The sequence below is a fragment of the Poecilia reticulata genome, chromosome 18, assembly GCF_904066995.2.
Source record: "Poecilia reticulata chromosome 18, P_reticulata-male-v2, whole genome shotgun sequence".
NCBI lineage: Eukaryota > Metazoa > Chordata > Actinopteri > Cyprinodontiformes > Poeciliidae > Poecilia > Poecilia reticulata.
Window position 1 is genome coordinate 14,607,543 of NC_088847.1, and position 27,594 is coordinate 14,635,136.

General features: G+C 51.0%; 1 protein-coding gene across 1 annotated transcript; it reads right to left on the reverse strand.

Annotated features, from left to right (window-relative positions):
• LOC103480916 (uncharacterized) lies at window positions 1-27,385 on the reverse strand. The gene is made up of 8 exons (XM_081599972.1): window positions 27,380-27,385; window positions 2,252-7,226; window positions 2,071-2,135; window positions 1,791-1,984; window positions 1,309-1,697; window positions 551-612; window positions 325-473; window positions 1-199 (listed from the first exon to the last, which is right to left on the reverse strand). Exons 1-2 carry the CDS (start codon window positions 27,383-27,385, stop codon window positions 2,688-2,690), a joined length of 4,545 nt encoding a protein of 1,514 aa, XP_081456098.1. The 3' UTR covers window positions 1-199; window positions 325-473; window positions 551-612; window positions 1,309-1,697; window positions 1,791-1,984; window positions 2,071-2,135; window positions 2,252-2,687.
• Window positions 27,386-27,594: the final 209 nt, after the last annotated feature.

The following is a 27,594-nucleotide window of genomic DNA, read 5'->3' on the forward strand; positions in this document are numbered from 1 at the left end:
AGTTTAAAATTCTAATTAACTATTGATCTGGAATTAGAACAACATTGTTATTCAAACAAGCAATAATTGACATTTTCATGCATATTTTTCTCTGGAAACCAGCAGAGTCATTATTGCTGTGTTGAAAGAAGCCATGACAACAGGACCAAGCTGAGTGCAGTGATGAGGCTGATGTTGTGGCTTACTCCACCTGAAACCGCTGCAAGTGAGGAAAAGAAAACACATGGCCTTATTTGAAGGAGAACAAAACCCTCCAGTGTTATATTGCAGGTTTTGTATCATTGCAATGCCAACTTATTTTTATTTGAATGTAATTTAGCTTACCTGTGTCATCCACAAGAATAGAACCAGTGTCGATGTTGAAAGCTGTGACGGTCGAAGCTGCTTTCAGCAAAACCTCTGCAATTTGAATGTTGTTAGGTACAGACGCTGCTGAAAATTGAAGGTCCATGTTGTTGATAATTGATCCGTTGCTAAAAATGAAACAAACTATTAGTTAATTTGTCCACATTTATATTTAACAGTGTTTAAAATCGGCTGCAAATCATACCTGAATGAAGTTAAAACGAAGTAGCGTAACGTAGAAAACTCTCGCTGGAAGAGAGGTTCAAGCTGCAGGAAGACAAAGAAAATATTGTTATGTAAATTAAAGTTGTAATTTTCATGTACATCATTCATCCAAATGCTGAAATTACACCAAATATAATTTTTTTAGGCAAAAAAAAAAAGTCACGATATATTAGATATTTAGCAACCCTGATCAGGAGCACTTAGTTTACATATTAGATTCGTTTTCTTTCCTTTGGTTTGTTATTTTGTTTAACTCATATAAAGCATTTTGAATTGCCTTGTTGCTGAAAATGTGCTGCATAAATAAAATTACCTTACCTTACTCATGCAAACATACATATTTGTTTTTGTTTATTTGTGTCTTTTAATTTGCTCATAATTTCACACTTATGCATGTATTTTAAAATTTTATATCACATATGGTTATATTTAAGTTTACCAGTATTTGACAGTTTAGACGGAAGTAGCTTGTCAACAAATAAACAACTTCCCTTTTAGGATCCGGACAGTATATTCTAATTCTAAATTGGGGAATAAATTTACACCATACGGGAAAAGTGTAGATTTTTTCGTTCCTAACAACCTTTGCCTGCATGTGGTATAGAAATCAGTTTTTTTCATTCAAATTTTATTCTTTGAATACAAAATAATTTAGACATATTTATACGGCTTTATGGTTCTGTCTCACAGCAAATATCAACGTACAAATATTTTACTATCAGCTGAAATAAGACTTACATTTGACTTTATAAGTGCAGCTCGACTTTTAAATGCAGCAGATGATGGGTTCAGCAAGTCAGTGGTGAAGGTCTCGCCACGAGACCTAAAAGTCAGTTTCCTTTTGAATCTTAACTCCACAGTTGGAGTTATTTTGGTTGTTGGTTTAGCTGCAGTAGTTGTAGTTGTGGTTTTGGTTGTTGGTTTAGCTGCAGTAGTTGTAGTTGTGGTTTTGGTTGTTGGTTTAGCTGCAGTAGTTGTAGTTGTGGTTTTGGTTGTTGGTTTAGCTGCAGTAGTTGAACTAGTTGTGGTTTTGGTTGTTGGTTTAGCTGCAGCAGTTGTAGTTGAGTTTGGAGCCATGGTAGTGACTGTAGAATTTGTAGTGGGCAGTGTGGTTGGCAAAGGCGAGCCTGCCAGAAAAAGAAAAGAAAAAAGACAATGCTGTTTAAATAAAAACTTACATTGCTCTGTTTCTGTGTAGTGTTAGACTACATTTTACTTACTTATTACTTGGACAGAACCAGGTGAAAATGGGACATCCAAGATAGTGTTATTATTGGCTGTATCTATAGCATCTGCTAATGTTTTTTGTACTACTTCGTTCCCTGGGAGGTCCACAAGTGGAGTGGTTTTGTTAAACTCCACGCCAACTTCTGCTTCTGTGACATTCATTCGAATTTGGGATGCTAAAGAAACTCTGCAATATAAACATAATGAAGAAGTTTAGAAAAACATATATTATTATTATTATTATTTTTTTTTTAAATAAATAGTTAATCTTACCTAAATGCAATGACATAACTACGGATGAAGCGGGCTCCAAAAGCTTTCCTGTAGAGCATGTCATACTGTAGGACAAATGATTAAGTATCATGATAAGAATATTGTATAACTGATTATTTTACTATTTCAATTGAATATCTGATAATATGACCATAATGATACATTTTACTATGGTACTTACTACTAATGTGATCCTTTGAGCAAAATCCTTAAATTTTTGGCTATTGCCATCTTTGAGATCTTCATCAAATGGTTCGTAAACAACCACTCGAACATGATAAACTGGAGCAGGAGATTCAGTTGTAGTAGGCGTAGTTGTGTTAGTAGCCGGCACTGGTTGATAGGCTGTGGTTGTGGTTGTAGCTACTGTGGTTGTGGTTGTGGTCGGTGCAGCTGTTGCTGTGGTTAGAGCCACTATAGTTGTTGGTGCAGCTGTTGTTGTGGTTGGTGCAGCGGTTGTTGTGGTTGGAGCCGCTGTAGTTGTGGTTGCTGCAGCTGTGGTTATGGTTGGTGCAGCTTTTGTTGTGTTTGGAGCTGCTTTGTTTGTGGTTGGTGCAGCTGTTGTTGTGGTTGGTGCAGGTGTTGTTATGGTTGGAGCTGATGTGGTGGTGGTTGGATCAGCTGTGGTTGTGGATGGTGCAGCTGTTGTTGTGGTTGGAGCAGCTGTGGTTGTGGTTGGTGCAGCTGTTGTTGTGGTTGGTGCAGCTGTTGTGGTTGCAGCCGCTGTTGTTGTGGTTGGTGCAGCGGTTGTTGTGGTTAGAGCCGCTGTAGTTGTGGTTGGTGCAGCTGTGGTTATGGTTGGTGCAGCTTTTGTTGTGGTTGGAGCTGCTGTGGTTGTGGTTGGTGCAGCTGATGTTGTGGTTGGAGCTGCTGTGGTTGTGGTTGGTGCAGCTGTTGTTGTGGTTGGAGCTGCTGTGGTTGTCGTTGGTGCAGGTGTTGTGGTTGGAGGTGATGTGGTGGTGGTTGGAGCAGTTGTGGTTGTGATTGGCGCCGCTGTTGTTGTGGTTGGAGCTGCTGTGGTTGTGATTGGTGCAGCTGTTGTTGTGGTTGGAGCTGCTGTGGTTGTGGTTGGTGCTGCTGTTGTGGTTGAAGCCGCTGTTGTTGTGGTTGGAGCTGCTGTGGTTGTGATTGGTGCAGCTGTTGTGGTTGAAGCCGCTGTGGTTGTGGTTGGTGCAGCTCTTGTTGTGGTCGGTGCAGCTGTTGTTGTGGTTGGCGCAGCTGTTGTTGTGGTTGGAGCTGCTGTGGTTGTGGTTGGTGCTGCTGTTGTGGTGGTTGGTGCAGCTGTTGTGGTTGGAGGTGATATGGTGGTGGTTGGAGCAGTTGTGGATGGTGCAGCTGTTGTGGTTGGAGCAGCTGTGGTTGTGGATGGTGCAGCTGTTGTTGTGGTTGGAGCTGCTGTGGTTGTGATTGGTGCAGCTGTTGTGGTTGGAGCCGTTGTGGTTGTGGTCGGTGCAGCTGTTGTTGTTGGAGCCGCTGTGGTTGTGGTTGGTGCAGCTGTTGTTGTGGTTGGTGCAGCTGTTGTTGTGGTTGGCGCAGCTCTTGTTGTGGTTGGAGCTGCTGTGGTTGTGGTTGGTGCTGCTGTTGTGGTGGTTGGTGCAGCTGTTGTGGTTGCAGCCGCTGTTGTTGTGGTTGGTGCAGCGGTTGTTGTGGTTGGAGCCGCTGTAGTTGTGGTTGGTGCAGCTGTGGTTGTGGTTGGTGCAGCTGTTGTGGTTGTAGCTGCTGTGGTTGTGGTTGGTGCAGGTGTTGTGGTTGGAGCTGCTGTAGTTGTGGTTGGTGCAGCTGTTGTTGTGGTTGGAGCTGCTGTTTTTGTGGTTGGAGCCGCTGTTGTTGTGGTTGGTGCAGCTGTTGTTGTGGTTGGAGCCGCTGTGGTTGGTGCAGCTGTTGTTGTGGTTGGAGCCGCTGTTGTTGTGGTTGGCGCCGCTGTTGTTGTGATTGGAGCTGCTTTGGTTGTGGTTGGTGCAGCTGTTGTTGTGGTCGGTGCAGCTGTTGTTGTGGTTGGCGCAGCTGTTGTTGTGGTTGGAGCTGCTGTGGTTGTGATTGGTGCTGCTGTTGTGGTGGTTGGAGCAGCTGTGGTTGTGGATGGTGCAGCTGCTGTTGTGGTTGGAGCTGCTGTGGTTGTGATTGGTGCAGCTGTTGTGGTTGGAGCCGTTGTGGTTGTGGTCGGTGCAGCTGTTGTTGTTGTTGGAGCCGCTGTGGTTGTGGTTGGTGCAGCTGTTGTTTTGGTTGGTGCAGTTGTTGTTGTGGTTGGCACAGCTCTTGTTGTGGTTGGAGCTGCTGTGGTTGTGGTTGGTGCTGCTGTTGTGGTGGTTGGTGCAGCTGTTGTGGTTGCAGCCGCTGATGTTGTGGTTAGTGCAGCGGTTGTTGTGGTTGGAGCCGCTGTAGTTGTGGTTGGTGCAGCTGTGGTTATGGTTGGTGCAGCATTTGTTGTGGTTGGAGCTGCTGTGGTTGTGGTTGGTGCAGCTGTTGTGGTTGTAGCTGCTGTGGTTGTGGTTGGTGCTGCTGTTGTGGTGGTTGGTGCAGCTGTTGTGGTTGCAGCCGCTGATGTTGTGGTTAGTGCAGCGGTTGTTGTGGTTGGAGCCGCTGTAGTTGTGGTTGGTGCAGCTGTGGTTATGGTTGGTGCAGCATTTGTTGTGGTTGGAGCTGCTGTGGTTGTGGTTGGTGCAGCTGTTGTGGTTGGAGCTGCTGTGGTTGTGGTTGGTGCAGCTGTTGTTGGTGCAGTTGTTGTTGTGGTTGGAGCTGCTGTGGTTATGGTTGGCGCCGCTGTTGTTGTGGTTGGAGCTGCTGTGGTTGTGGTTGGTGCAGCTGTTGTTGTGATTGGCGCCGCTGTTGTTGTGGTTGGAGCTGCTGTGGTTGTGATTGGTGCAGATGTTGTGGTTGTAGCTGCTGTGGTTGTGGTTGGTGCAGGTATTGTTGTGGTTGGTGCAGCTGTTGTTGTGGTTGGTGCTGCTGTTTTTGTGGTTGGAGCCGCTGTGGTTGTGGTCGGTGCAGCTATTGTGGTTGGAGCCGCTGTGGTTGGTGCAGCTGTTGTTGTGGTTGGAGCCGCTGTGGTTGTGGTTGGCGCCGCTGTTGTTGTGATTAGAGCTGCTTTGGTTGTGGTTGGTGCAGGTGTTGTTGTGGATGTTGCAACTGTGGTTGTGGTTGGAGCTCCTGCGGTTGGGGTTGGTGCAGCTGTTGTGGTCGTTGCAGGTGTTGTTGTGGTTGCAGCTGCTATGGTTGTGGTTCGTGCAGCTGTGGTTGTGGTTGGTCCAGCTGTTGTTGTTGCAGCCGCTGTTGTTGTGGTTGGTGCAGCGGTTGTTGTGGTTGGATCTGCTGTGGTTGTGGTTGGTGCAGCTGTGGTTGTGGATGGTTTTGCTGTTGTTGTGGTTGGAGCTGCTGTGGTTGGGGTTGGTGCAGCTGTTGTTGTGGTCGTTACAGGTGTTGTTGTGGTTGCAGCTGCTGTGGTTGTGGTTGGTGCAGCTGTTGTTGTGGTTGGAGCTGCTGTGGTTGTGATTGGTGCAGCTGTAGTTGTGGTTAGAGCTGCTGTGGTTGGTGCAGCTGTGGTTGTGGTTGTTGTAGCTGTTGTTGTTGTTGGAGCTGCTGTGGTTGTGGTTGGTGCAGCTGTTGTTGTGGTTGGTGCTGCTGTGGTTGTGGTTGGTGCAGCTGTTGTTGTGGTTGGAGCTGCTGTGGTTGTGGTTGGTGCAGCTGTTGTTGTGGTTGGAGCTGCTGTGGTTGTGGTTGGTGCAGCTGTAGTTGTGGATGTTGCAACTGTGGTTGTGGTTGGAGCTCCTGCGGTTGGGGTTGGTGCAGCTGTTGTGGTCGTTGCAGGTGTTGTTGTGGTTGCAGCTGATGTGGTTGTGGTTGGCGCCGCTGTTGTTGTGGTTGGAGCTGCTGTGGTTGTGGTTGGTACAGCTGTTGTGGTCGGTGCAGCTGTTGTTGTGGTTGGAGCCGCTGTGGTTGTGGTCGGTGCAGCAGTTGTTGTGGTTGGAGCCGCTGTGGTTGTTGCAGCTGTTGTTGTGGTCGGTGAAGCTGTTGTTGTGGTTGGAGCTGCTGTGGTTGTGGTTGGTGCTGCTGTTGTTGTGGTTGGTGCAGCAGTTGTGTTTGCAGTCGCTGTTGTTGTGGTTGGTGCAGCGGTTGTTGTGGTTGGAGCCGCAGTAGTTGTGGTTGGAGCTGCTGTGGTTGTGGTTAGTGCAGATGTGGTTGTGGTTGGTGCAGCTGTTGTTGTGGTTGGAGCTGCTGTGGTTGTGGTTGGTGCAGCTGTTGTTGTGGTAGGAGATGCTGTGGTTGTGGTTGGTGCAGCTGTTGTGGTTGGTGCAGCTGTTGTTGTGGTTGGAGCCGCTGTAGTTGTGGTTGGTGCTGCTGTGGTTGTGGTTGGTGCAGCTGTTGTTGTGGTTGGAGCTGCTGTGGTTGTGGTTGGTGCAGCTGTGGTTGTGGTTGGTGTTGCTGTTGTTGTGGTTGGAGCTGCTGTGGTTGGGGTTGGTGCAGCTGTTGTTGTGGTCGTTACAGGTGTTGTTGTGGTTGCAGCTGCTGTGGTTGTGGTTGGTGCAGCTGTTGTTGTGGTTGGAGCTGCTGTGGTTGTGGTTGGTGCAGCTGTGGTTGTGGTTGGTGTAGCTGTTGTTGTGGTTGGTGCAGCTGTAGTTGTGGTTGGAGCTGCTGTTGTTGTGGTTGGTGCAGCTGTTGTTGTGGTTGCAGCTGCTGTGGTTGTGGTTGGTGCAGCTGTTGTTGTGGTTGGAGCTGCTGTTGTTGTGGTTGGTGCAGCTGTTGTTGTGGTGGGAGCTGCTGTGGTTGTGGTTGGTGCAGCTGTGGTTGTGGTTGGTGTTGCTGTTGTTGTGGTTGGAGCTGCTGTGGTTGGGGTTGGTGCAGCTGTTGTTGTGGTCGTTACAGGTGTTGTTGTGGTTGCAGCTGCTGTGGTTGTGGTTGGTGCAGCTGTTGTTGTGGTTAGAGCTGCTGTGGTTGTGGTTGGTGCAGCTGTGGTTGTGGTTGGTGTAGCTGTTGTTGTGGTTGGTGCAGCTGTAGTTGTGGTTGGAGCTGCTGTTGTTGTGGTTGGTGCAGCTGTTGTTGTGGTTGCAGCTGCTGTGGTTGTGGTTGGTGCAGCTGTTGTTGTGGTTGGAGCTGCTGTTGTTGTGGTTGGTGCAGCTGTTGTTGTGGTTGGAGCTGCTGTGGTTGTGGTTGGTGCAGCTCTAGTTGTGGTTGTTGCAGCTGTGGTTGTGGTTGGTGCTCCTGCGGTTGGTGTTGGTGCAGCTGTTGTGGTCGTTGCAGGTGTTGTTGTGGTTGCAGCTGCTGTGGTTGTGGTTGGTGCAGCTGTTGTTGTGGTTGGAGCTGCTGTGGTTGTGGTTGGTGCAGCTGTAGTTGTGGATGTTGCAACTGTGGTTGTGGTTGGAGCTCCTGCGGTTGGGGTTGGTGCAGCTGTTGTGGTCGTTGCAGGTGTTGTTGTGGTTGCAGCTGCTGTGGTTGTGGTTCGTGCAGCTGTTGTTGTGGTTGGAGCCGCTATGGTTGTGGTTGGCGCCGCTGTTGTTGTGGTTGGAGCTGCTGTGGTTGTGGTTTTTACAGCTGTTGTGGTCGGTGCAGCAGTTGTTGTGGTTGGTGCAGGTGTTGTGTTTGCAGCCGCTGTTGTTGTGGTTGGTGCAGCGGTTGTTGTGGTTGGAGCCGCTGTGGTTGTGGTTAGTGCAGCTGTGGTTGTGGTTGGTGCAGCTGTTGTTGTGGTTGGAGCTGCTGTGGTTGTGGTTGGTGCAGCTGTTGTTGTGGTAGGAGCTGCTGTGGTTGTGGTTGGTGCAGCTGTTGTGGTCGGTGCAGCTGTTGTTGTGGTTGGAGCCGCTGTAGTTGTGGTTGGAGCTGCTGTGGTTGTGGTTAGTACAGCTGTAGTTTTGGTTAGAGCTGCTGTGGTTGTGGTTGATGCAGCTGTTGTTGTGGTTGCAGCTGCTGTGGTTGTGGTTGGTGCAGCTGTTGTTGTGGTTGATGCAGCTGTTGTTGTGGTTGCAGCTGCTATGGTTGTGGTTGGTGCAGCTGTTGTGGTTGGAGCTGCTGTGGTTGGTGCAGGTGTTGTTGTGGTTGGAGCTGCTGTGGTTGTGGTTGGAGCAGCTGTGATTGTTGTTGGTGCAGCTGTTGTTGTTGTTGGTGCAGCTGTTGTTGTTGGAGCCGTTGTGGTTGTGGTTGGAGCTGCTGTGGTTGTGGTTGGTGCAGCTGTTGTGGTCGAAGCTGCCGTGGTTGTGGTTGGAGCTGCTGTGGTGGTGGTTGGAGCAGCTGTGGTTGTGGTTGGTGCAGCTGTGGCGGTGGTTGGAGCAGCTGTGGTTGTGGATGGTGCAGCTGTTGTTGTGGTTGGAGCTGCTGTGGTGGTGGTTGATGCAGCTGTTGTTGTGGTCGGTGCAGAGGTAGTTGTGGTTGGAGCTGCTGTGGTTGTGGTTAGTGCAGCTGTAGTTGTGGCTGGAGCTGCTGTTGTTGTGGTCGTTGCAGAGGTTGTTGTGGTTGCAGCTGCTGTGGTTGTGGTTGGTGCAGCTGTTGTTGTGGTGGGAGTTGCTGTGGTTGTGGTTGGTGCAGCTGTTGTGGTTGGAGCTCCTGTGGTTGGTGCAGGTGTTGTTGTTGTTGGAGCTGATGTGGTTGGTGTTGATGCAGCTGTTGTTGTGGTTGGTGCAGCTGTTGTTGTGGTTGGAGCTGCTGTGGTGGTGGTTGGAGCAGCTGTGGTTGTGGTTGGAACAGCTGTTGTAGTGATAGGTGCAGCTGTTGTTGTGGTCGGTGCAGCTGTTGTTGTGGTCAGTGCAGCTGTTGTTGTGGTTGGAGAAGCTGTTGTTGTGATTGGTGAAGCTGTTGTTGTGGTCGGTGCAGCTGTTGTGGTTGGTGCAGCTGTTGTTGTGGTTGGTGCAGCTGTTGTTGTAGTTGGAGCTGCTGTGGTTGTGGTTGGTGCAGCTGTTGTTGTGGTTGGAGCCGCTGTGGTTGTGGTTGGCGTCGCTGTTGTTGTGGTAGGAGCTGCTGTGGTTGTGGTTGGTGCAGCTGTTGTGGTCAGTGCAGCTGTTGTTGTGGTTGGAGCCGCTGTGGTTGTGGTCGGTGCAGCTGTTGTTGTGGTTGGAGCTGCTGTGGTTGTGGTTGGTGCAGCTGTTGTTGTGGTTGGAGCCGCTGTGGTTGTGGTTGGTGCCGCTGTTGTTGTGGTATGAGCTGCTGTGGTTGTGGTTGGTGCAGCTGTTGTGGTCGGTGCAGCTGTTGTTGTGGTTGGAGCCGCTGTGGTTGTGGTCGGTGCAGCTGTTGTTGTGGTTGGCGCCGCTGTTGTTGTGGTAGGAGCTGCTGTGGTTGTGGTTGGTGCAGCTGTTGTGGTCGGTGCAGCTGTTGTTGTGGTTGGAGCCGCTGTGGTTGTGGTCGGTGCAGCTGTTGTTGTGGTTGGAGCCGCTGTGGTTGTGGTTGGTGCAGCTGTTGTGGTCGGTGCAGCTGTTGTTGTGGTTGGAGCTGCTGTGATTGTGGTTGGTGCAGCTGTTGTTGTGGTTGGAGCTGTTGTGGTTGGTGCAGCTGTTGTTGTGGTTGGAGCTGCTGTGGTTGTGGTCGGTGCAGCTGTGGTTGTGGTTGGTGCAGCTGTTGTTGTGGTCGGTGCAGCAGTTGTTGTGGTTGGAGCCGCTGTAGTTGTGGTTGGAGCTGCTGTGGTTGTGGTTAGTGCAGCTGTAGTTGTGGTTGGAGCTGCTGTTGTTGTGGTCGTTGCAGGTGTTGTTGTGGTTGCAGCTGCTGTGGTTGTGGTTGGTGCAGCTGTTGTTGTGGTAGGAGCTGCTGTGGTTGTGGTTGGTGCAGCTGTTGTGGTCGGTGCAGCTGTTGTTGTGGTTGGAGCCGCTGTGGTTGTGGTTGGTGCAGCTGTTGTTGTGGTTGGAGCCGCTGTTGTTGTGGTAGGAGCTGCTGTGGTTGTGGTTGGTGCAGCTGTTGTGGTCGGTGCAGCTGTTGTTGTGGTTGGTGCAGCTGTTGTTGTGGTTGGAGCCGCTGTTGTTGTGGTAGGAGCTGCTGTGGTTGTGGTTGGTGCAGGTGTTGTGGTCGGTGCAGCTGTTGTTGTGGTTGGAGCCGCTGTGGATGTGGTTGGCGCCGCTGTTGTTGTGGTTGGAGCCGCTGTGGTTGTGGTTGGCGCCGCTGTTGTTGTGGTTGGAGCCGCTGTTGTTGTGGTAGGAGCTGCTGTGGTTGTGGTTGGTGCAGCTGTTGTGGTCGGTGCAGTTGTTGTTGTGGTTGGAGCTGCTGTTGTTGTGGTAGGAGCTGCTGTGGTTGTGGTTGGTGCAGCTGTTGTTGTGGTTGGAGCCGCTGTTGTTGTGGTAGGAGCTGCTGTGGTTGTGGTTGGTGCAGCTGTTGTGGTCGGTGCAGCTGTTGTTGTGGTTGGAGCCGCTGTTGTTGTGGTAGGAGCTGCTGTGGTTGTGGTTGGTGCAGCTGTTGTGGTCGGTGCAGCTGTTGTTGTGGTTGGAGCCGCTGTGGTTGTGGTTGGCGCCGCTGTTCTTGTGGTAGGAGCTGCTGTGGTTGTGGTTGGTGCAGCTGTTGTGGTCGGTGCAGCTTTTGTTGTGGTTGGAGCCGCTGTGGTTGTGGTCGGTGCAGCTGTTGTTGTGGTTGGAGCCACTGTGGTTGTGGTTGGTGCAGCTGTTGTGGTCGGTGCAGCTGTTGTTGTGGTTGGAGCTGCTGTGATTGTGGTTGGTGCAGCTGTTGTTGTGGTTGGAGCTGCTGTGGTTGTGGTCGGTGCAGCTGTTGTTGTGGTTGGAGCCACTGTGGTTGTGGTTGGTGCAGCTGTTGTGGTCGGTGCAGCTGTTGTTGTGGTTGGAGCTGCTGTGGTTGTGGTTGGTGCAGCTGTTGTTGTGGTTGGAGCTGCTGTGGTTGTGGTTGGTGCAGCTGTTGTTGTGGTTGGAGCCGCTGTGGTTGAGGTTGGAGCCGCTGTAGTTGTGGTTGGAGCTGCTGTGGTTGTGGTTAGTGCAGCTGTAGTTGTGGTTGGAGCTGCTGTTGTTGTGGTCGTTGCAGGTGTTGTTGTGGTCGTTGCAGGTGTTGTTGTGGTTGTAGCTGCTGTGGTTGTGGTTGGTGCAGCTGTTGTTGTGGTGGGAGCTGCTGTGGTTGTGGTTGGTGCAGCTGTTGTGGTCGGTGCAGCTGTTGTTGTGGTTGGAGCCGCTGTGGTTGTGGTCGGTGCAGCTGTTGTTGTGGTTGGAGCCGCTGTTGTTGTGGTAGGAGCTGCTGTGGTTGTGGTTGGTGCAGCTGTTGTGGTCGGTGCAGCTGTTGTTGTGGTTGGAGCCGCTGTAGTTGTGGTTGGAACTGCTGTGGTTGTGGTTAGTGCAGCTGTAGTTGTGGTTGGAGCTGCTGTTGTTGTGGTCGTTGCAGGTGTTGTTGTGGTTGCAGCTGCTGTGGTTGTGGTTGGTGCAGCTGTTGTTGTGGTGGGAGCTGCTGTGGTTGTGGTTGGTGCAGCTGTTGTGGTCGGTGCAGCTGTTGTTGTGGTTGGAGCCGCTGTGGTTGTGGTCGGTGCAGCTGTTGTTGTGGTTGGAGCCACTGTTGTTGTGGTAGGAGCTGCTGTGGTTGTGGTTGGTGCAGCTGTTGTGGTCGGTGCAGCTGTTGTTGTGGTTGGAGCCGCTGTGGTTGTGGTTGGCGCCGCTGTTGTTGTGGTAGGAGCTGCTGTGGTTGTGGTTGGTGCAGCTGTTGTGGTCGGTGCAGCTGTTGTTGTGGTTGGAGCCGCTGTGGTTGTGGTCGGTGCAGCTGTTGTTGTGGTTGGAGCCGCTGTGGTTGTGGTTGGCGCCGCTGTTGTTGTGGTAGGAGCTGCTGTGGTTGTGGTTGGTGCAGCTGTTGTGGTCGGTGCAGCTGTTGTTGTGGTTGGAGCCGCTGTGGTTGTGGTCGGTGCAGCTGTTGTTGTGGTTGGAGCCGCTGTGGTTGTGGTTGGTGCAGCTGTTGTGGTCGGTGCAGCTGTTGTTGTGGTTGGAGCTGCTGTGGTTGTGGTTGGTGCAGCTGTTGTTGTGGTTGGAGCTGCTGTGGTTGTGGTTGGTGCAGCTGTTGTTGTGGTTGGAGCCGCTGTGGTTGTGGTTGGTGCAGCTGTGGTTGTGGTTGGTGCAGCTGTTGTTGTGGTCGGTGCAGCAGTTGTTGTGGTTGGAGCCGCTGTAGTTGTGGTTGGAGCTGCTGTGGTTGTGGTTAGTGCAGCTGTAGTTGTGGTTGGAGCTGCTGTTGTTGTGGTCGTTGCAGGTGTTGTTGTGGTCGTTGCAGGTGTTGTTGTGGTTGCAGCTGCTGTGGTTGTGGTTGGTGCAGCTGTTGTTGTGGTGGGAGCTGCTGTGGTTGTGGTTGGTGCAGCTGTTGTGGTCGGTGCAGCTGTTGTTGTGGTTGGAGCCGCTGTGGTTGTGGTCGGTGCAGCTGTTGTTGTGGTTGGAGCCGCTGTTGTTGTGGTAGGAGCTGCTGTGGTTGTGGTTGGTGCAGCTGTTGTGGTCGGTGCAGCTGTTGTTGTGGTTGGAGCCGCTGTGGTTGTGGTCGGTGCAGCTGTTGTTGTGGTTGGAGCCGCTGTTGTTGTGGTAGGAGCTGCTGTGGTTGTGGTTGGTGCAGATGTTGTGGTCGGTGCAGCTGTTGTTGTGGTTGGAGCCGCTGTGGTTGTGGTCGTTGCAGCTGTTGTTGTGGTTGGAGCCGCTGTGGTTGTGGTTGGTGCAGCTGTTGTGGTCGGTGCAGCTGTTGTTGTGGTTGGAGCTGCTGTGGTTGTGGTTGGTGCAGCTGTTGTTGTGGTTGGATCTGCTGTGGTTGTGGTTGGTGCAGCTGTTGTTGTGGTTGGAGCAGCTGTGGTTGTGGTTGGTGCAGCTGTGGTTGTGGTTGGCGCCCCTGTTGTTGTGGTAGGAGCTGCTGTTGTTTTGGTTGGTGCAGCTGTTGTGGTCGGTGCAGCTGTTGTTGTGGTTGGAGCCGCTGTGGTTGTGGTCGGTGCAGCTGTTGTTGTGGTTGGAGCCGCTGTTGTTGTGGTAGGAGCTGCTGTGGGTGTGGTTGGTGCAGCTGTTGTTGTGGTTGGAGCCGCTGTGGTTGTGGTTGGCGCCGCTGTTGTTGTTGTAGGAGCTGCTGTGGTTGTGGTTGGTGCAGCTGTTGTGGTCGGTGCAGCTGTTGTTGTGGTTGGAGCCGCTGTGGTTGTGGTCGGTGCAGCTGTTGTTGTGGTTGGAGCCGCTGTTGTTGTGGTAGGAGCTGCTGTGGTTGTGGTTGGTGCAGCTGTTGTGGTCGGTGCAGCTATTGTTGTGGTTGGAGCCGCTGTGGTTTTGGTTGGCGCCGCTGTTGTTGTGGTAGGAGCTGCTGTGGTTGTGGTTGGTGCAGCTGTTGTGGTCGGTGCAGCTGTTGTTGTGGTTGGAGCCACTGTGGTTGTGGTCGGTGCAGCTGTTGTGGTTGGAGCCGCTGTGGTTGTGGTTGGTGCAGCTGTTGTGGTCGGTGCAGCTGTTGTTGTGGTTGGAGCTGCTGTGGTTGTGGTTGGTGCAGCTGTTGTTGTGGTTGGAGCTGCTGTGGTTGTGGTTGGTGCAGCTGTTGTTGTGGTTGGAGCCGCTGTGGTTGTGGTTGGTGCAGCTGTGGTTGTGGTTGGTGCAGCTGTTGTTGTGGTAGGAGCTGCTGTGGTTGTGGTTGGTGCAGCTGTTGTGGTCGGTGCAGCTATTGTTGTGGTTGGAGCCGCTGTGGTTTTGGTTGGCGCCGCTGTTGTTGTGGTAGGAGCTGTTGTGGTTGTGGTTGGTGCAGCTGTTGTGGTCGGTGCAGCTGTTGTTGTGGTTGGAGCCACTGTGGTTGTGGTCGGTGCAGCTGTTGTGGTTGGAGCCGCTGTGGTTGTGGTTGGTGCAGCTGTTGTGGTCGGTGCAGCTGTTGTTGTGGTTGGAGCCACTGTGGTTGTGGTCGGTGCAGCTGTTGTGGTTGGAGCCGCTGTGGTTGTGGTTGGTGCAGCTGTTGTGGTCGGTGCAGCTGTTGTTGTGGTTGGAGCTGCTGTGGTTGTGGTTGGTGCAGCTGTTGTTGTGGTTGGAGCTGCTGTGGTTGTGGTTGGTGCAGCTGTTGTTGTGGTTGGAGCCGCTGTGGTTGTGGTTGGTGCAGCTGTGGTTGTGGTTGGTGCAGCTGTTGTTGTGGTCGGTGCAGCAGTTGTTGTGGTTGGAGCCGCTGTAGTTGTGGTTGGAGCTGCTGTGGTTGTGGTTAGTGCAGCTGTAGTTGTGGTTGGAGCTGCTGTTGTTGTGGTCGTTGCAGGTGTTGTTGTGGTCGTTGCAGGTGTTGTTGTGGTTGCAGCTGCTGTGGTTGTGGTTGGTGCAGCTGTTGTTGTGGTGGGAGCTGCTGTGGTTGTGGTTGGTGCAGCTGTTGTGGTCGGTGCAGCTGTTGTTATGGTTGGAGCCGCTGTGGTTGTGGTCGGTGCAGCTGTTGTTGTGGTTGGAGCCGCTGTTGTTGTCTTTGGTGCAGCTGTTGTGGTCGGTGCAGCTGTTGTTATGGTTGGAGCCGCTGTGGTTGTGGTCGGTGCAGCTGTTGTTGTGGTTGGAGCCGCTGTTGTTGTGGTAGGAGCTGCTGTGGTTGTGGTTGGTGCAGCTGTTGTGGTCGGTGCAGCTGTTGTTGTGGTTGGAGCCGCTGTGGTTGTGGTCGGTGCAGCTGTTGTTGTGGTTGGAGCCGCTGTTGTTGTGGTAGGAGCTGCTGTGGTTGTGGTTGGTGCAGCTGTTGTGGTCGGTGCAGCTGTTGTTGTGGTTGGAGCCGCTGTGGTTGTGGTCGGTGCAGCTGTTGTTGTGGTTGGAGCCGCTGTTGTTGTGGTAGGAGCTGCTGTGGTTGTGGTAGGTGCAGCTGTTGTGGTCGGTGCAGCTGTTGTTGTGGTTGGAGCCGCTGTGGTTGTGGTTGGCGCCGCTGTTGTTGTGGTAGGAGCTGCTGTGGTTGTGGTTGGTGCAGCTGTTGTGGTCGGTGCAGCTGTTGTTGTGGTTGGAGCCACTGTGGTTGTGGTCGGTGCAGCTGTTGTGGTTGCAGCCGCTGTGGTTGTGGTTGGTGCAGCTGTTGTGGTCGGTGCAGCTGTTGTTGTGGTTGGAGCTGCTGTGGTTGTGGTTGGTGCAGCTGTTGTTGTGGTTGGAGCTGCTGTGGTTGTGGTTGGTGCAGCTGTTGTTGTGGTTGGAGCCGCTGTGGTTGTGGTTGGTGCAGCTGTGGTTGTGGTTGGTGCAGCTGTTGTTGTGGTCGGTGCAGCAGTTGTTGTGGTTGGAGCCGCTGTAGTTGTGGTTGGAGCTGCTGTGGTTGTGGTTAGTGCAGCTGTAGTTGTGGTTGGAGCTGCTGTTGTTGTGGTCGTTGCAGGTGTTGTTGTGGTCGTTACAGGTGTTGTTGTGGTTGCAGCTGCTGTGGTTGTGGTTGGTGCAGCTGTTGCTGTGGTGGGAGCTGCTGTGGTTGTGGTTGGTGCAGCTGTTGTGGTCGGTGCAGCTGTTGTTATGGTTGGAGCCGCTGTGGTTGTGGTCGGTGCAGCTGTTGTTGTTGTTGGAGCCGCTGTTGTTGTGGTAGGAGCTGCTGTGGTTGTGGTTGGTGCAGCTGTTGTGGTCGGTGCAGCTGTTGTTGTGGTTGGAGCCGCTGTGGTTGTGGTCGGTGCAGCTGTTGTTGTGGTTGGAGCCGCTGTTGTTGTGGTAGGAGCTGCTGTGGTTGTGGTTGGTGCAGCTGTTGTGGTCGGTGCAGCTGTTGTTGTGGTTGGAGCCGCTGTGGTTGTGGTCGGTGCAGCTGTTGTTGTGGTTGGAGCCGCTGTTGTTGTGGTAGGAGCTGCTGTGGTTGTGGTTGGTGCAGCTGTTGTGGTCGGTGCAGCTGTTGCTGTGGTTGGAGCCGCTGTGGTTGTGGTTGGCGCCGCTGTTGTTGTGGTAGGAGCTGCTGTGGTTGTGGTTGGTGCAGCTGTTGTGGTCGGTGCAGCTGTTGTTGTGGTTGGAGCCGCTGTGGTTGTGGTTGGCGCCGCTGTTGTTGTGGTAGGAGCTGCTGTGGTTGTGGTTGGTGCAGCTGTTGTGGTCGGTGCAGCTGTTGTTGTGGTTGGAGCCGCTGTAGTTGTGGTTGGAGCTGCTGTGGTTGTGGTTAGTGCAGCTGTAGTTGTGGTTGGAGCTGCTGTTGTTGTGGTCGTTGCAGGTGTTGTTGTGGTTGCAGCTGCTGTGGTTGTGGTTGGTGCAGCTGTTGTTGTGGTAGGAGCTGCTGTGGTTGTGGTTGGTGCAGCTGTTGTGGTCGGTGCAGCTGTTGTTGTGGTTGGAGCCGCTGTGGTTGTGGTCTGTGCAGCTGTTGTTGTGGTTGGAGCCGCTGTTGTTGTGGTAGGAGCTGCTGTGGTTGTGGTTGGTGCAGCTGTTGTGGTCGGTGCAGCTGTTGTTGTGGTTGGAGCCGCTGTGGTTGTGGTTGGCGCCGCTGTTGTTGTGGTAGGAGCTGCTGTGGTTGTGGTTGGTGCAGCTGTTGTGGTCGGTGCAGCTGTTGTTGTGGTTGGAGCCGCTGTGGTTGTGGTCGGTGCAGCTGTTGTTGTGGTTGGAGCCGCTGTGGTTGTGGTTGGCGCCGCTGTTGTTGTGGTAGGAGCTGCTGTGGTTGTGGTTGGTGCAGCTGTTGTGGTCGGTGCAGCTGTTGTTGTGGTTGGAGCCGCTGTGGTTGTGGTCGGTGCAGCTGTTGTTGTGGTTGGAGCCGCTGTGGTTGTGGTTGGTGCAGCTGTTGTGGTCGGTGCAGCTGTTGTTGTGGTTGGAGCTGCTGTGGTTGTGGTTGGTGCAGCTGTTGTTGTGGTTGGAGCTGCTGTGGTTGTGGTTGGTGCAGCTGTTGTTGTGGTTGGAGCCGCTGTGGTTGTGGTTGGTGCAGCTGTGGTTGTGGTTGGTGCAGCTGTTGTTGTGGTCGGTGCAGCAGTTGTTGTGGTTGGAGCCGCTGTAGTTGTGGTTGGAGCTGCTGTGGTTGTGGTTAGTGCAGCTGTAGTTGTGGTTGGAGCTGCTGTTGTTGTGGTCGTTGCAGGTGTTGTTGTGGTCGTTGCAGGTGTTGTTGTGGTTGCAGCTGCTGTGGTTGTGGTTGGTGCAGCTGTTGTTGTGGTGGGAGCTGCTGTGGTTGTGGTTGGTGCAGCTGTTGTGGTCGGTGCAGCTGTTGTTGTGGTTGGAGCCGCTGTGGTTGTGGTCGGTGCAGCTGTTGTTGTGGTTGGAGCCGCTGTTGTTGTGGTAGGAGCTGCTGTGGTTGTGGTTGGTGCAGCTGTTGTGGTCGGTGCAGCTGTTGTTGTGGTTGGAGCCGCTGTGGTTGTGGTCGGTGCAGCTGTTGTTGTGGTTGGAGCCGCTGTTGTTGTGGTAGGAGCTGCTGTGGTTGTGGTTGGTGCAGCTGTTGTGGTCGGTGCAGCTGTTGTTGTGGTTGGAGCCGCTGTGGTTGTGGTCGTTGCAGCTGTTGTTGTGGTTGGAGCCGCTGTGGTTGTGGTTGGTGCAGCTGTTGTGGTCGGTGCAGCTGTTGTTGTGGTTGGAGCTGCTGTGATTGTGGTTGGTGCAGCTGTTGTTGTGGTTGGATCTGCTGTGGTTGTGGTTGGTGCAGCTGTTGTTGTGGTTGGAGCAGCTGTGGTTGTGGTTGGTGCAGCTGTGGTTGTGGTTGGCGCCCCTGTTGTTGTGGTAGGAGCTGCTGTGGTTTTGGTTGGTGCAGCTGTTGTGGTCGGTGCAGCTGTTGTTGTGGTTGGAGCCGCTGTGGTTGTGGTCGGTGCAGCTGTTGTTGTTGTTGGAGCCGCTGTTGTTGTGGTAGGAGCTGCTGTGGGTGTGGTTGGTGCAGCTGTTGTTGTGGTTGGAGCCGCTGTGGTTGTGGTTGGCGCCGCTGTTGTTGTTGTAGGAGCTGCTGTGGTTGTGGTTGGTGCAGCTGTTGTGGTCGGTGCAGCTGTTGTTGTGGTTGGAGCCGCTGTGGTTGTGGTCGGTGCAGCTGTTGTTGTGGTTGGAGCCGCTGTTGTTGTGGTAGGAGCTGCTGTGGTTGTGGTTGGTGCAGCTGTTGTGGTCGGTGCAGCTATTTTTGTGGTTGGAGCCACTGTGGTTTTGGTTGGCGCCGCTGTTGTTGTGGTAGGAGCTGCTGTGGTTGTGGTTGGTGCAGCTGTTGTGGTCGGTGCAGCTGTTGTTGTGGTTGGAGCCACTGTGGTTGTGGTCGGTGCAGCTGTTGTGGTTGGAGCCGCTGTGGTTGTGGTTGGTGCAGCTGTTGTGGTCGGTGCAGCTGTTGTTGTGGTTGGAGCTGCTGTGGTTGTGGTTGGTGCAGCTGTTGTTGTGGTTGGAGCTGCTGTGGTTGTGGTTGGTGCAGCTGTTGTTGTGGTTGGAGCCGCTGTGGTTGTGGTTGGTGCAGCTGTGGTTGTGGTTGGTGCAGCTGTTGTTGTGGTTGGAGCTGCTGTGGTTGTGGTTGGTGCAGCTGTTGTGGTCGGTGCAGCTATTGTTGTGGTTGGAGCCGCTGTGGTTTTGGTTGGCGCCGCTGTTGTTGTGGTAGGAGCTGTTGTGGTTGTGGTTGGTGCAGCTGTTGTGGTCGGTGCAGCTGTTGTTGTGGTTGGAGCCACTGTGGTTGTGGTCGGTGCAGCTGTTGTGGTTGGAGCCACTGTGGTTGTGGTTGGTGCTGCTGTTGTGGTCGGTGCAGCTGTTGTTGTGGTTGGAGCCACTGTGGTTGTGGTCGGTGCAGCTGTTGTGGTTGGAGCCGCTGTGGTTGTGGTTGGTGCAGCTGTTGTGGTCGGTGCAGCTGTTGTTGTGGTTGGAGCTGCTGTGGTTGTGGTTGGTGCAGCTGTTGTTGTGGTTGGAGCTGCTGTGGTTGTGGTTGGTGCAGCTGTTGTTGTGGTTGGAGCCGCTGTGGTTGTGGTTGGTGCAGCTGTGGTTGTGGTTGGTGCAGCTGTTGTTGTGGTCGGTGCAGCAGTTGTTGTGGTTGGAGCCGCTGTAGTTGTGGTTGGAGCTGCTGTGGTTGTGGTTAGTGCAGCTGTAGTTGAGGTTGGAGCTGCTGTTGTTGTGGTCGTTGCAGGTGTTGTTGTGGTCGTTGCAGGTGTTGTTGTGGTTGCAGCTGCTGTGGTTGTGGTTGGTGCAGCTGTTGTTGTGGTGGGAGCTGCTGTGGTTGTGGTTGGTGCAGCTGTTGTGGTCGGTGCAGCTGTTGTTATGGTTGGAGCCGCTGTGGTTGTGGTCGGTGCAGCTGTTGTTGTGGTTGGAGCCGCTGTTGTTGTCTTTGGTGCAGCTGTTGTGGTCGGTGCAGCTGTTGTTATGGTTGGAGCCGCTGTGGTTGTGGTCGGTGCAGCTGTTGTTGTGGTTGGAGCCGCTGTTGTTGTGGTAGGAGCTGCTGTGGTTGTGGTTGGTGCAGCTGTTGTGGTCGGTGCAGCTGTTGTTGTGGTTGGAGCCGCTGTGGTTGTGGTCGGTGCAGCTGTTGTTGTGGTTGGAGCCGCTGTTGTTGTGGTAGGAGCTGCTGTGGTTGTGGTTGGTGCAGCTGTTGTGGTCGGTGCAGCTGTTGTTGTGGTTGGAGCCGCTGTGGTTGTGGTCGGTGCAGCTGTTGTTGTGGTTGGAGCCGCTGTTGTTGTGGTAGGAGCTGCTGTGGTTGTGGTAGGTGCAGCTGTTGTGGTCGGTGCAGCTGTTGCTGTGGTTGGAGCCGCTGTGGTTGTGGTTGGCGCCGCTGTTGTTGTGGTAGGAGCTGCTGTGGTTGTGGTTGGTGCAGCTGTTGTGGTCGGTGCAGCTGTTGTTGTGGTTGGAGCCACTGTGGTTGTGGTCGGTGCAGCTGTTGTGGTTGCAGCCGCTGTGGTTGTGGTTGGTGCAGCTGTTGTGGTCGGTGCAGCTGTTGTTGTGGTTGGAGCTGCTGTGGTTGTGGTTGGTGCAGCTGTTGTTGTGGTTGGAGCTGCTGTGGTTGTGGTTGGTGCAGCTGTTGTTGTGGTCGGTGCAGCAGTTGTTGTGGTTGGAGCCGCTGTAGTTGTGGTTGGAGCTGCTGTGGTTGTGGTTAGTGCAGCTGTAGTTGTGGTTGGAGCTGCTGTTGTTGTGGTCGTTGCAGGTGTTGTTGTGGTCGTTGCAGGTGTTGTTGTGGTTGCAGCTGCTGTGGTTGTGGTTGGTGCAGCTGTTGCTGTGGTGGGAGCTGCTGTGGTTGTGGTTGGTGCAGCTGTTGTGGTCGGTGCAGCTGTTGTTGTGGTTGGAGCCGCTGTGGTTGTGGTCGGTGCAGCTGTTGTTGTTGTTGGAGCCGCTGTTGTTGTGGTAGGAGCTGCTGTGGTTGTGGTTGGTGCAGCTGTTGTGGTCGGTGCAGCTGTTGTTGTGGTTGGAGCCGCTGTGGTTGTGGTCGGTGCAGCTGTTGTTGTGGTTGGAGCCGCTGTTGTTGTGGTAGGAGCTGCTGTGGTTGTGGTTGGTGCAGCTGTTGTGGTCGGTGCAGCTGTTGTTGTGGTTGGAGCCGCTGTGGTTGTGGTCGGTGCAGCTGTTGTTGTGGTTGGAGCCGCTGTTGTTGTGGTAGGAGCTGCTGTGGTTGTGGTTGGTGCAGCTGTTGTGGTCGGTGCAGCTGTTGCTGTGGTTGGAGCCGCTGTGGTTGTGGTTGGCGCCGCTGTTGTTGTGGTAGGAGCTGCTGTGGTTGTGGTTGGTGCAGCTGTTGTGGTCGGTGCAGCTGTTGTTGTGGTTGGAGCCGCTGTGGTTGTGGTTGGCGCCGCTGTTGTTGTGGTAGGAGCTGCTGTGGTTGTGGTTGGTGCAGCTGTTGTGGTCGGTGCAGCTGTTGTTGTGGTTGGAGCCACTGTGGTTGTGGTTGGTGCAGCTGTTGTGGTTGCAGCCGCTGTGGTTGTGGTTGCTGCAGCTGTTGTGGTCGGTGCAGCTGTTGTTGTGGTTGGAGCCACTGTGGTTGTGGTTGGTGCAGCTGTTGTGGTTGCAGCCGCTGTGGTTGTGGTTGCTGCAGCTGTTGTGGTCGGTGCAGCTGTTGTTGTGGTTGGAGCTGCTGTGGTTGTGGTTGGTGCAGCTGTTGTTGTGGTTGGAGCCGCTGTGGTTGTGGTTGATGCAGCTGTGGTTGTGGTTGGTGCAGCTGTTGTTGTGGTCGGTGCAGCAGTTGTTGTGGTTGGAGCCGCTGTAGTTGTGGTTGGAGCTGCTGTGGTTGTGGTTAGTGCAGCTGTAGTTGTGGTTGGAGCTGCTGTTGTTGTGGTCGTTGCAGGTGTTGTTGTGGTCGTTGCAGGTGTTGTTGTGGTTGCAGCTGCTGTGGTTGTGGTTGGTGCAGCTGTTGTTGTGGTGGGAGCTGCTGTGGTTGTGGTTGGTGCAGCTGTTGTGGTCGGTGCAGCTGTTGTTATGGTTGGAGCCGCTGTGGTTGTGGTCGGTGCAGCTGTTGTTGTGGTTGGAGCCGCTGTTGTTGTGGTAGGAGCTGCTGTGGTTGTAGTTGGTGCAGCTGTTGTTGTAGTTGGAGCCGCTGTGGTTGTGGTCGGTGCAGCTGTTGTTGTGGTTGGAGCCGCTGTTGTTGTGGTAGGAGCTGCTGTGGTTGTGGTTGGTGCAGCTGTTGTGGTCGGTGCAGCTGTTGTTGTGGTTGGAGCCGCTGTTGTTGTGGTAGGAGCTGCTGTGGTTGTGGTTGGTGCAGCTGTTGTGGTCGGTGCAGCTGTTGTTGTGGTTGGAGCCGCTGTGGTTGTGGTTGGCGCCGCTGTTGTTGTGGTAGGAGCTGCTGTGGTTGTGGTTGGTGCAGCTGTTGTGGTCGGTGCAGCTGTTGTTGTGGTTGGAGCCGCTGTGGTTGTGGTCGGTGCAGCTGTTGTTGTGGTTGGAGCCGCTGTTGTTGTGGTAGGAGCTGCTGTGGTTGTGGTTGGAGCAGCTGTTGTGGTCGGTGCAGCTGTTGTTGTGGTTGGAGCCGCTGTGGTTGTGGTTGGCGCCGCTGTTGTTGTGGTAGGAGCTGCTGTGGTTGTGGTTGGTGCAGCTGTTGTGGTCGGTGCAGCTGTTGTTGTGGTTGGAGCCGCTGTGGTTGTGGTTGGCGCCGCTGTTGTTGTGGTAGGAGCTGCTGTGGTTGTGGTTGGTGCAGCTGTTGTGGTCGGTGCAGCTGTTGTTGTGGTTGGAGCCGCTGTGGTTGTGGTCGGTGCAGCTGTTGTTGTGGTTGGAGCCGCTGTTGTTGTGGTAGGAGCTGCTGTGGTTGTGGTTGGAGCAGCTGTTGTGGTCGGTGCAGCTGTTGTTGTGGTTGGAGCCGCTGTGGTTGTGGTTGGCGCCGCTGTTGTTGTGGTAGGAGCTGCTGTGGTTGTGGTTGGTGCAGCTGTTGTGGTCGGTGCAGCTGTTGTTGTGGTTGGAGCCGCTGTGGTTGTGGTCGGTGCAGCTGTTGTTGTGGTTGGAGCTGCTGTGGTTGTGGTTGGTGCAGCTGTTGTGGTCGGTGCAGCTGTTGTTGTGGTTGGAGCTGCTGTGGTTGTGGTTGGTGCAGCTGTTGTTGTGGTTGGAGCTGCTGTGGTTGTGGTTGGTGCAGCTGTTGTTGTGGTTGGAGCCGCTGTGGTTGTGGTTGGAGCTGCTGTGGTTGTGGTTAGTGCAGCTGTAGTTGTGGTTGGAGCTGCTGTTGTTGTGGTTGGTGCAGCTGTTGTTGTGGTGGGAGCTGCTGTGGTTGTGGTTGGTGCAGTTGTTGTGGTTGGAGCTGCTGTGGTTGGTGCAGGTGTTGTTGTGGTTGGAGCTGATGTGGTTGTGGTTGGTGGAGCTGTTGTTGTGGTGGGAGCTGCTGTTGTTGTGGTTGGTGCAGCTGTTGTGGTTGGAGTTGCTGCGGTGGTGGTTGGTGCAGCTGTTGTTGTGGTTGGAGCTGCTGTGGCGGTGGTTGGAGCAGCTGTGGTTGTGGTTGGAACAGCTGTTGTAGTGATCGGTGCAGCTGTTGTTGTGGTTGGAGTAGCTGTTGTTGTGGTCGGTGCAGCTGTTGTGGTTGGTGCAGCTGTTGTTGTAGTTGGAGCCGCTGTGGTTGTGGTCGGTGCAGCTGTTGTTGTGGTTGGAGCTGCTGTGGTTGTGGTTGGTGCAGCTGTTGTTGTGGTTGGAGCCGCTGTGGTTGTGGTTGGCGCCGCTGTGGTTGTGGTCGGTGCAGCTGTTGTTGTGGTTGGAGCTGCTGTGGTTGTGGTTGGTGCAGCTGTTGTTGTGGTTGGAGCCGCTGTGGTTGTGGTTGGCGCCGCTGTAGTTGTGGTTGGAGCTGCTGTGGTTGTGGTTAGTGCAGCTGTAGTTGTGGTTGGAGCTGCTGTTGTTGTGGTCGTTGCAGGTGTTGTTGTGGTTGCAGCTGCTGTGGTTGTGGTTGGTGCAGCTGTTGTTGTGGTTGGAGCCGCTGTGGTTGTGGTTGGCGCCGCTGTAGTTGTGGTTGGAGCTGCTGTGGTTGTGGTTAGTGCAGCTGTAGTTGTGGTTGGAGCTGCTGTTGTTGTGGTCGTTGCAGGTGTTGTTGTGCTTGCAGCTGCTGTGGTTGTGGTTGGTGCAGCTGTTGTTGTGGTGGGAGCTGCTGTGGTTGTGGTTGGTGCAGCTGTTGTGGTTGGTGCAGCTGTTGTGGTTGGTGCAGCTGTTGTGGTTGGTGCAGGTGTTGTTGTGGTTGGAGCTGCTGTGGTGGTGGTTGGAGCAGCTGTGGTTGTGGATGGTGCAGCTGTTGTTGTGGTTGGAGCTGCTGTGGTGGTGGTTGGAGCAGCTGTGGTTGTTGTCGGTGCAGCTGTTGTTGTGGTTGGAGCCGTTGTGGTTGGTGCAGGTATGGTTGGTGTTGATGCAGCTGTTGTTGTGGTCGGTGCAGCTGTTGTGGTTGGAGCTGCTGTGGTGGTGGTTGGAGCAGCTGTTGTTGTGGTTGGAAGAACTGTTGTAGTGATCGGTGCAGTTGTTGTGGTCGGTGCAGCTGTTGTGGTTGGTGCAGCTGTTGTGGTTGGTGCAGCTGTTGTTGTGGTTGGAGCTGCTGTGGTTGTGGTTGGTGCAGCTGTTGTTGTGGTTGGAGCTGCTGTGATTGTGGTTGGTGCAGCTGTTGTTGTGGTTGGAGTCGCTGTGGTTGTGGTTGGCGCCGCTGTTGTTGTGGTTGGAGCTGCTGTGGTTGTGGTTGGTGCAGCTGTTGTGGTCGGTGCAGCTGTTGTTGTGGTTGGAGCCGCTGTGGTTGTGGTTGGCGCCGCTGTTGTTGTGGTTGGAGCTGCTGTGGTTGTGGTTGGTGCAGCTGTTGTGGTCGGTGCAGCTGTTGTTGTGGTTCGAGCTGCTGTTGTTGTGGTCGTTGCAGGTGTTGTTGTGGTTGCAGCTGCTGTGGTTGTGGTTGGTGCAGCTGTTGTGGTTGGTGCAGCTGTTGTGGTTGGAGCTGCTGTGGTTGGTGCAGGTGTTGTTGTGGTTGGAGCTGCTGTGGTGGTGGTTGGACCAGCTGTGGTTGTGGATGGTGCAGCTGTTGTTGTGGTTGGAGCTGCTGTGGTGGTTGTTGATGCAGCTGTTGTTGTGGTTGCAGCTGCTGTTGTTGTGGTTGGTGCAGCTGTTGTTGTGGTTGGTGCTGCTGTGGTTGTGGTTGGTGCTGCTGTGGTTGTGGTTGGGTTCTGTGCCACCACCATTGTTGTACTTGCTGTTTGGATATTTTTGAAAATGTTTTACAATATTACACTGTTATTTTACAGTTACATAATTACTCAAATCTTTTATCCTTTTAAACTTGTGAACTTACCTTTTAGTATGAGTAGAATTATCAAGATTCCTTTATCCCCCATTTTCAATGTTTGACCTTAAAAATGTTAACAAATATGTTAAGTTTACAGAATATATTTACTTTTAGCATCTAAATAGTCATCCACAGATAAATTGAACCTCCTTTCAAACAGCCTTTTTTAAAACATACAGAGGAACATAATTGTTATGTAGACCTATTGAGAATAATAAAGTTGTAATAAATCGTATAGAATCAATTATAATAAATAGTAAACTATCTAAATAAAGAAAGAGAAAATAAAGCAGCCTACAGCTGGCTTGACAGTTAGATAAAGATATATATTTTACAGTTTGTGAGGATCTGAGTCGATCCTGAAACAATTATCAAAACAGAAAACGCATCACATTGGTTTATTTATTTACAATACTTTCTTTTTAGTTTTTTCCAAGTTTTTAACAAGACACAATATTCTTTATGCAGTACCTATAACCATATTTATTAAAAGTAAAAAAAAAAAAAAAACTTTTATTAGAAATTTCTAAAAATTAAGAACTAAATGTTTTAATGTTTAATTTAAGGGTTTGCCAATGTATTCTGTAGATCGCATTTTGTAATCAAAATTTAGTTCCCATTAATAATCTACACTTTATTGTTAATTAAAAGTTGTTAAACTCTGTTGCCATATTTTAATCTAGCTTAAAGTCTGATTTCCCTTTCCAGTCACCATTTTACCATGTATGAAAAATTTTAAATTTTTAGTGACCTTGCTAATATTAAATACACATAAATACGTGTAAAACTCCAGTCGTTACTTCCAGTTTACATTTGCATTAAACAGAAATTTATTTCAGACTGTATCAATATTTTTTACTTCTCTGTCAATTTACAGGAAATTTTTTGGTAAAATCATTTTTGTTTTTGAATTTTGTCTTTTTGGGGGGAATGAAGGGAGGGGAACATAGTCATTTAAACTACAGCTAACCAATGACAGTGAGAACCTTAAAAACAAATCACATCAAAATTATTTATTAAAGAAAAGCTAAAACGTGAAACCTTGATTTTTTTTTATGCACATGTAAATTAAAAACCCTTGTACTAATGTACATTAATGTAAAATTAGTATTTATTAGACTAAGAAATGTACTTACTCAAAGCAGTAGCTGATTTACTTTAATCCTGTTCTGCTTCTCCTCTAACTCTTGGTTAACCAGTCTGCTGCTGAACCTTATATATCACCTGTCTATTGTAAGTATGACGCAGGTTATACTTGAAATATTCGTATTTGAACAGTTGTTGGTGTCAGAAGAATGAAAACAACTCCCTTGACCAACGGTAATTTTTGGCTTAGTTTGCATTCCAATTGTCTAACCATTCCATCATAGGAATGGTTAGACAATACAAGTTCCATGAACTTGTATTGTTCATGGAACGGGGTGTAACATCTTCTAATAGAAGAGGGTTTCATAGTTTCATAAGGCATTGTACTGAATGACTTGGGCGTTTTAATAATCTACACTTTAATTTGTCTGAAAATGTCTTGTCTTTTCAAAGAAATGTGTATGTCTCTTATTTTTAGCAAGATGCTATAAAATCTACATCCTATAAAGTTGAACAGACTTTTGTACAAAGGTTTAAGTTATATATAAAGAGTCTGATGTATTTAAAAACTAATTCAGAGAAAAATGCCTTTAAACAGACTTCTTTTTAAAGACTGAGGCAAATGATATAAGTGACACGGGTGTGGGATCGGTTGGACCCATTTGGGTTAAACTGCATGTGTGTTTTCGTGAATAGTATTCACAAGGCCAAGAATGCACAGGTGTGGCTGCAACATTATGTTTCTCTCACATTGAACACTTCATTGAATACGAATTTAGCATCAAGACCTCATGTCTAATTTTTTTAAAATGCTATAAAATTTGTCTATATTGGCACAAACTTGTTAAATGGAATAAACTATACATTCAACAAAAAACAATGTTCTATTTCAGCTTCTTGCAATCCTGGAATATATTTTAGAATGCTAAGAGTATCGCAGTGAAATGTACAGTAACAATCAAAGACAATTCATTTGGAGATGTGGTCACTAAGAGATTTCTCGAATTTAAAACAAAGGTTTTTCCTACATTAGATTTTATTTTGAGCTATTGCCATTTTAAATCAGCTGGTTAAAAAAGAAACAGACAGTTCCCTGTTCAAAAAGCCCTAACTTTTACATTTTACACAATATTTAAAAAGAGTTACACAAACCACTTAACAAGTAAAAACACAAATACGAAAGTGAATGAATAAAATTTCATAAAAATATTATATTTTCCAACATTTAAGATAACATGCCTCATGTAGTGAAGATATTTAGTGGTTAAAATATAATAATAATAATAATAATAATAATAATAATAATAATAATAATAATAATAATAATAATAATAATAACAAAATCACATTTTTGATAAATATATGTTTAGTAGTAAGAACAAATCATTTATATCTACTTTCTCTAATATTAATATGAAAAACTTTACCAGTAATATCCGGTACACTTTAAATCCAAAACCATACAAAATTACATACCACATCTTTGATTTCAAATATGTGCAAATGTTATCAGGATTTTTTTTTTTTATGTAACTAATGTCATTGCATTTTTAAATATGTAATGACATAGAAATTTTTGGGAAATCTCTTCATCCAATATATAAATAGCAGCAAAACTGGTCAAACCACCACGTAGGAAGAAAGATCTATGAAGAAAGACGCATGAAGCATGAATGAAGCAATCCCATGAATACACAAGTATGTTTTCAAATACAATAGAAATGAAATTTCTATTGTATTTGCTTGAGTGCGTGAATGACGTCAACAGCAAACAGAAGATTCCTTTGGTCAAAAAAAAAAAAAAAAAAAGGCTGGGTAACAGATGGCATTCCCTATTGGATGCCTTCATGTCGATCCCACCCACGGCAAATAGTCTGAGTTGTTAGTGCTGCGTTAGTGCAGGTTTGTGCCGTTAAAACTACCGCAGCGAAGTTGTTTTCAAGTTGGATATTAAGATCCACAGAGTGAGCGGCGCCTAGCTCAAGGTTGATCTGATTTATGAACGCTAATTTCGGCCAGCCGTTCTCTACCACTCCCTCCTCAAGCGCCTGGAGGTTC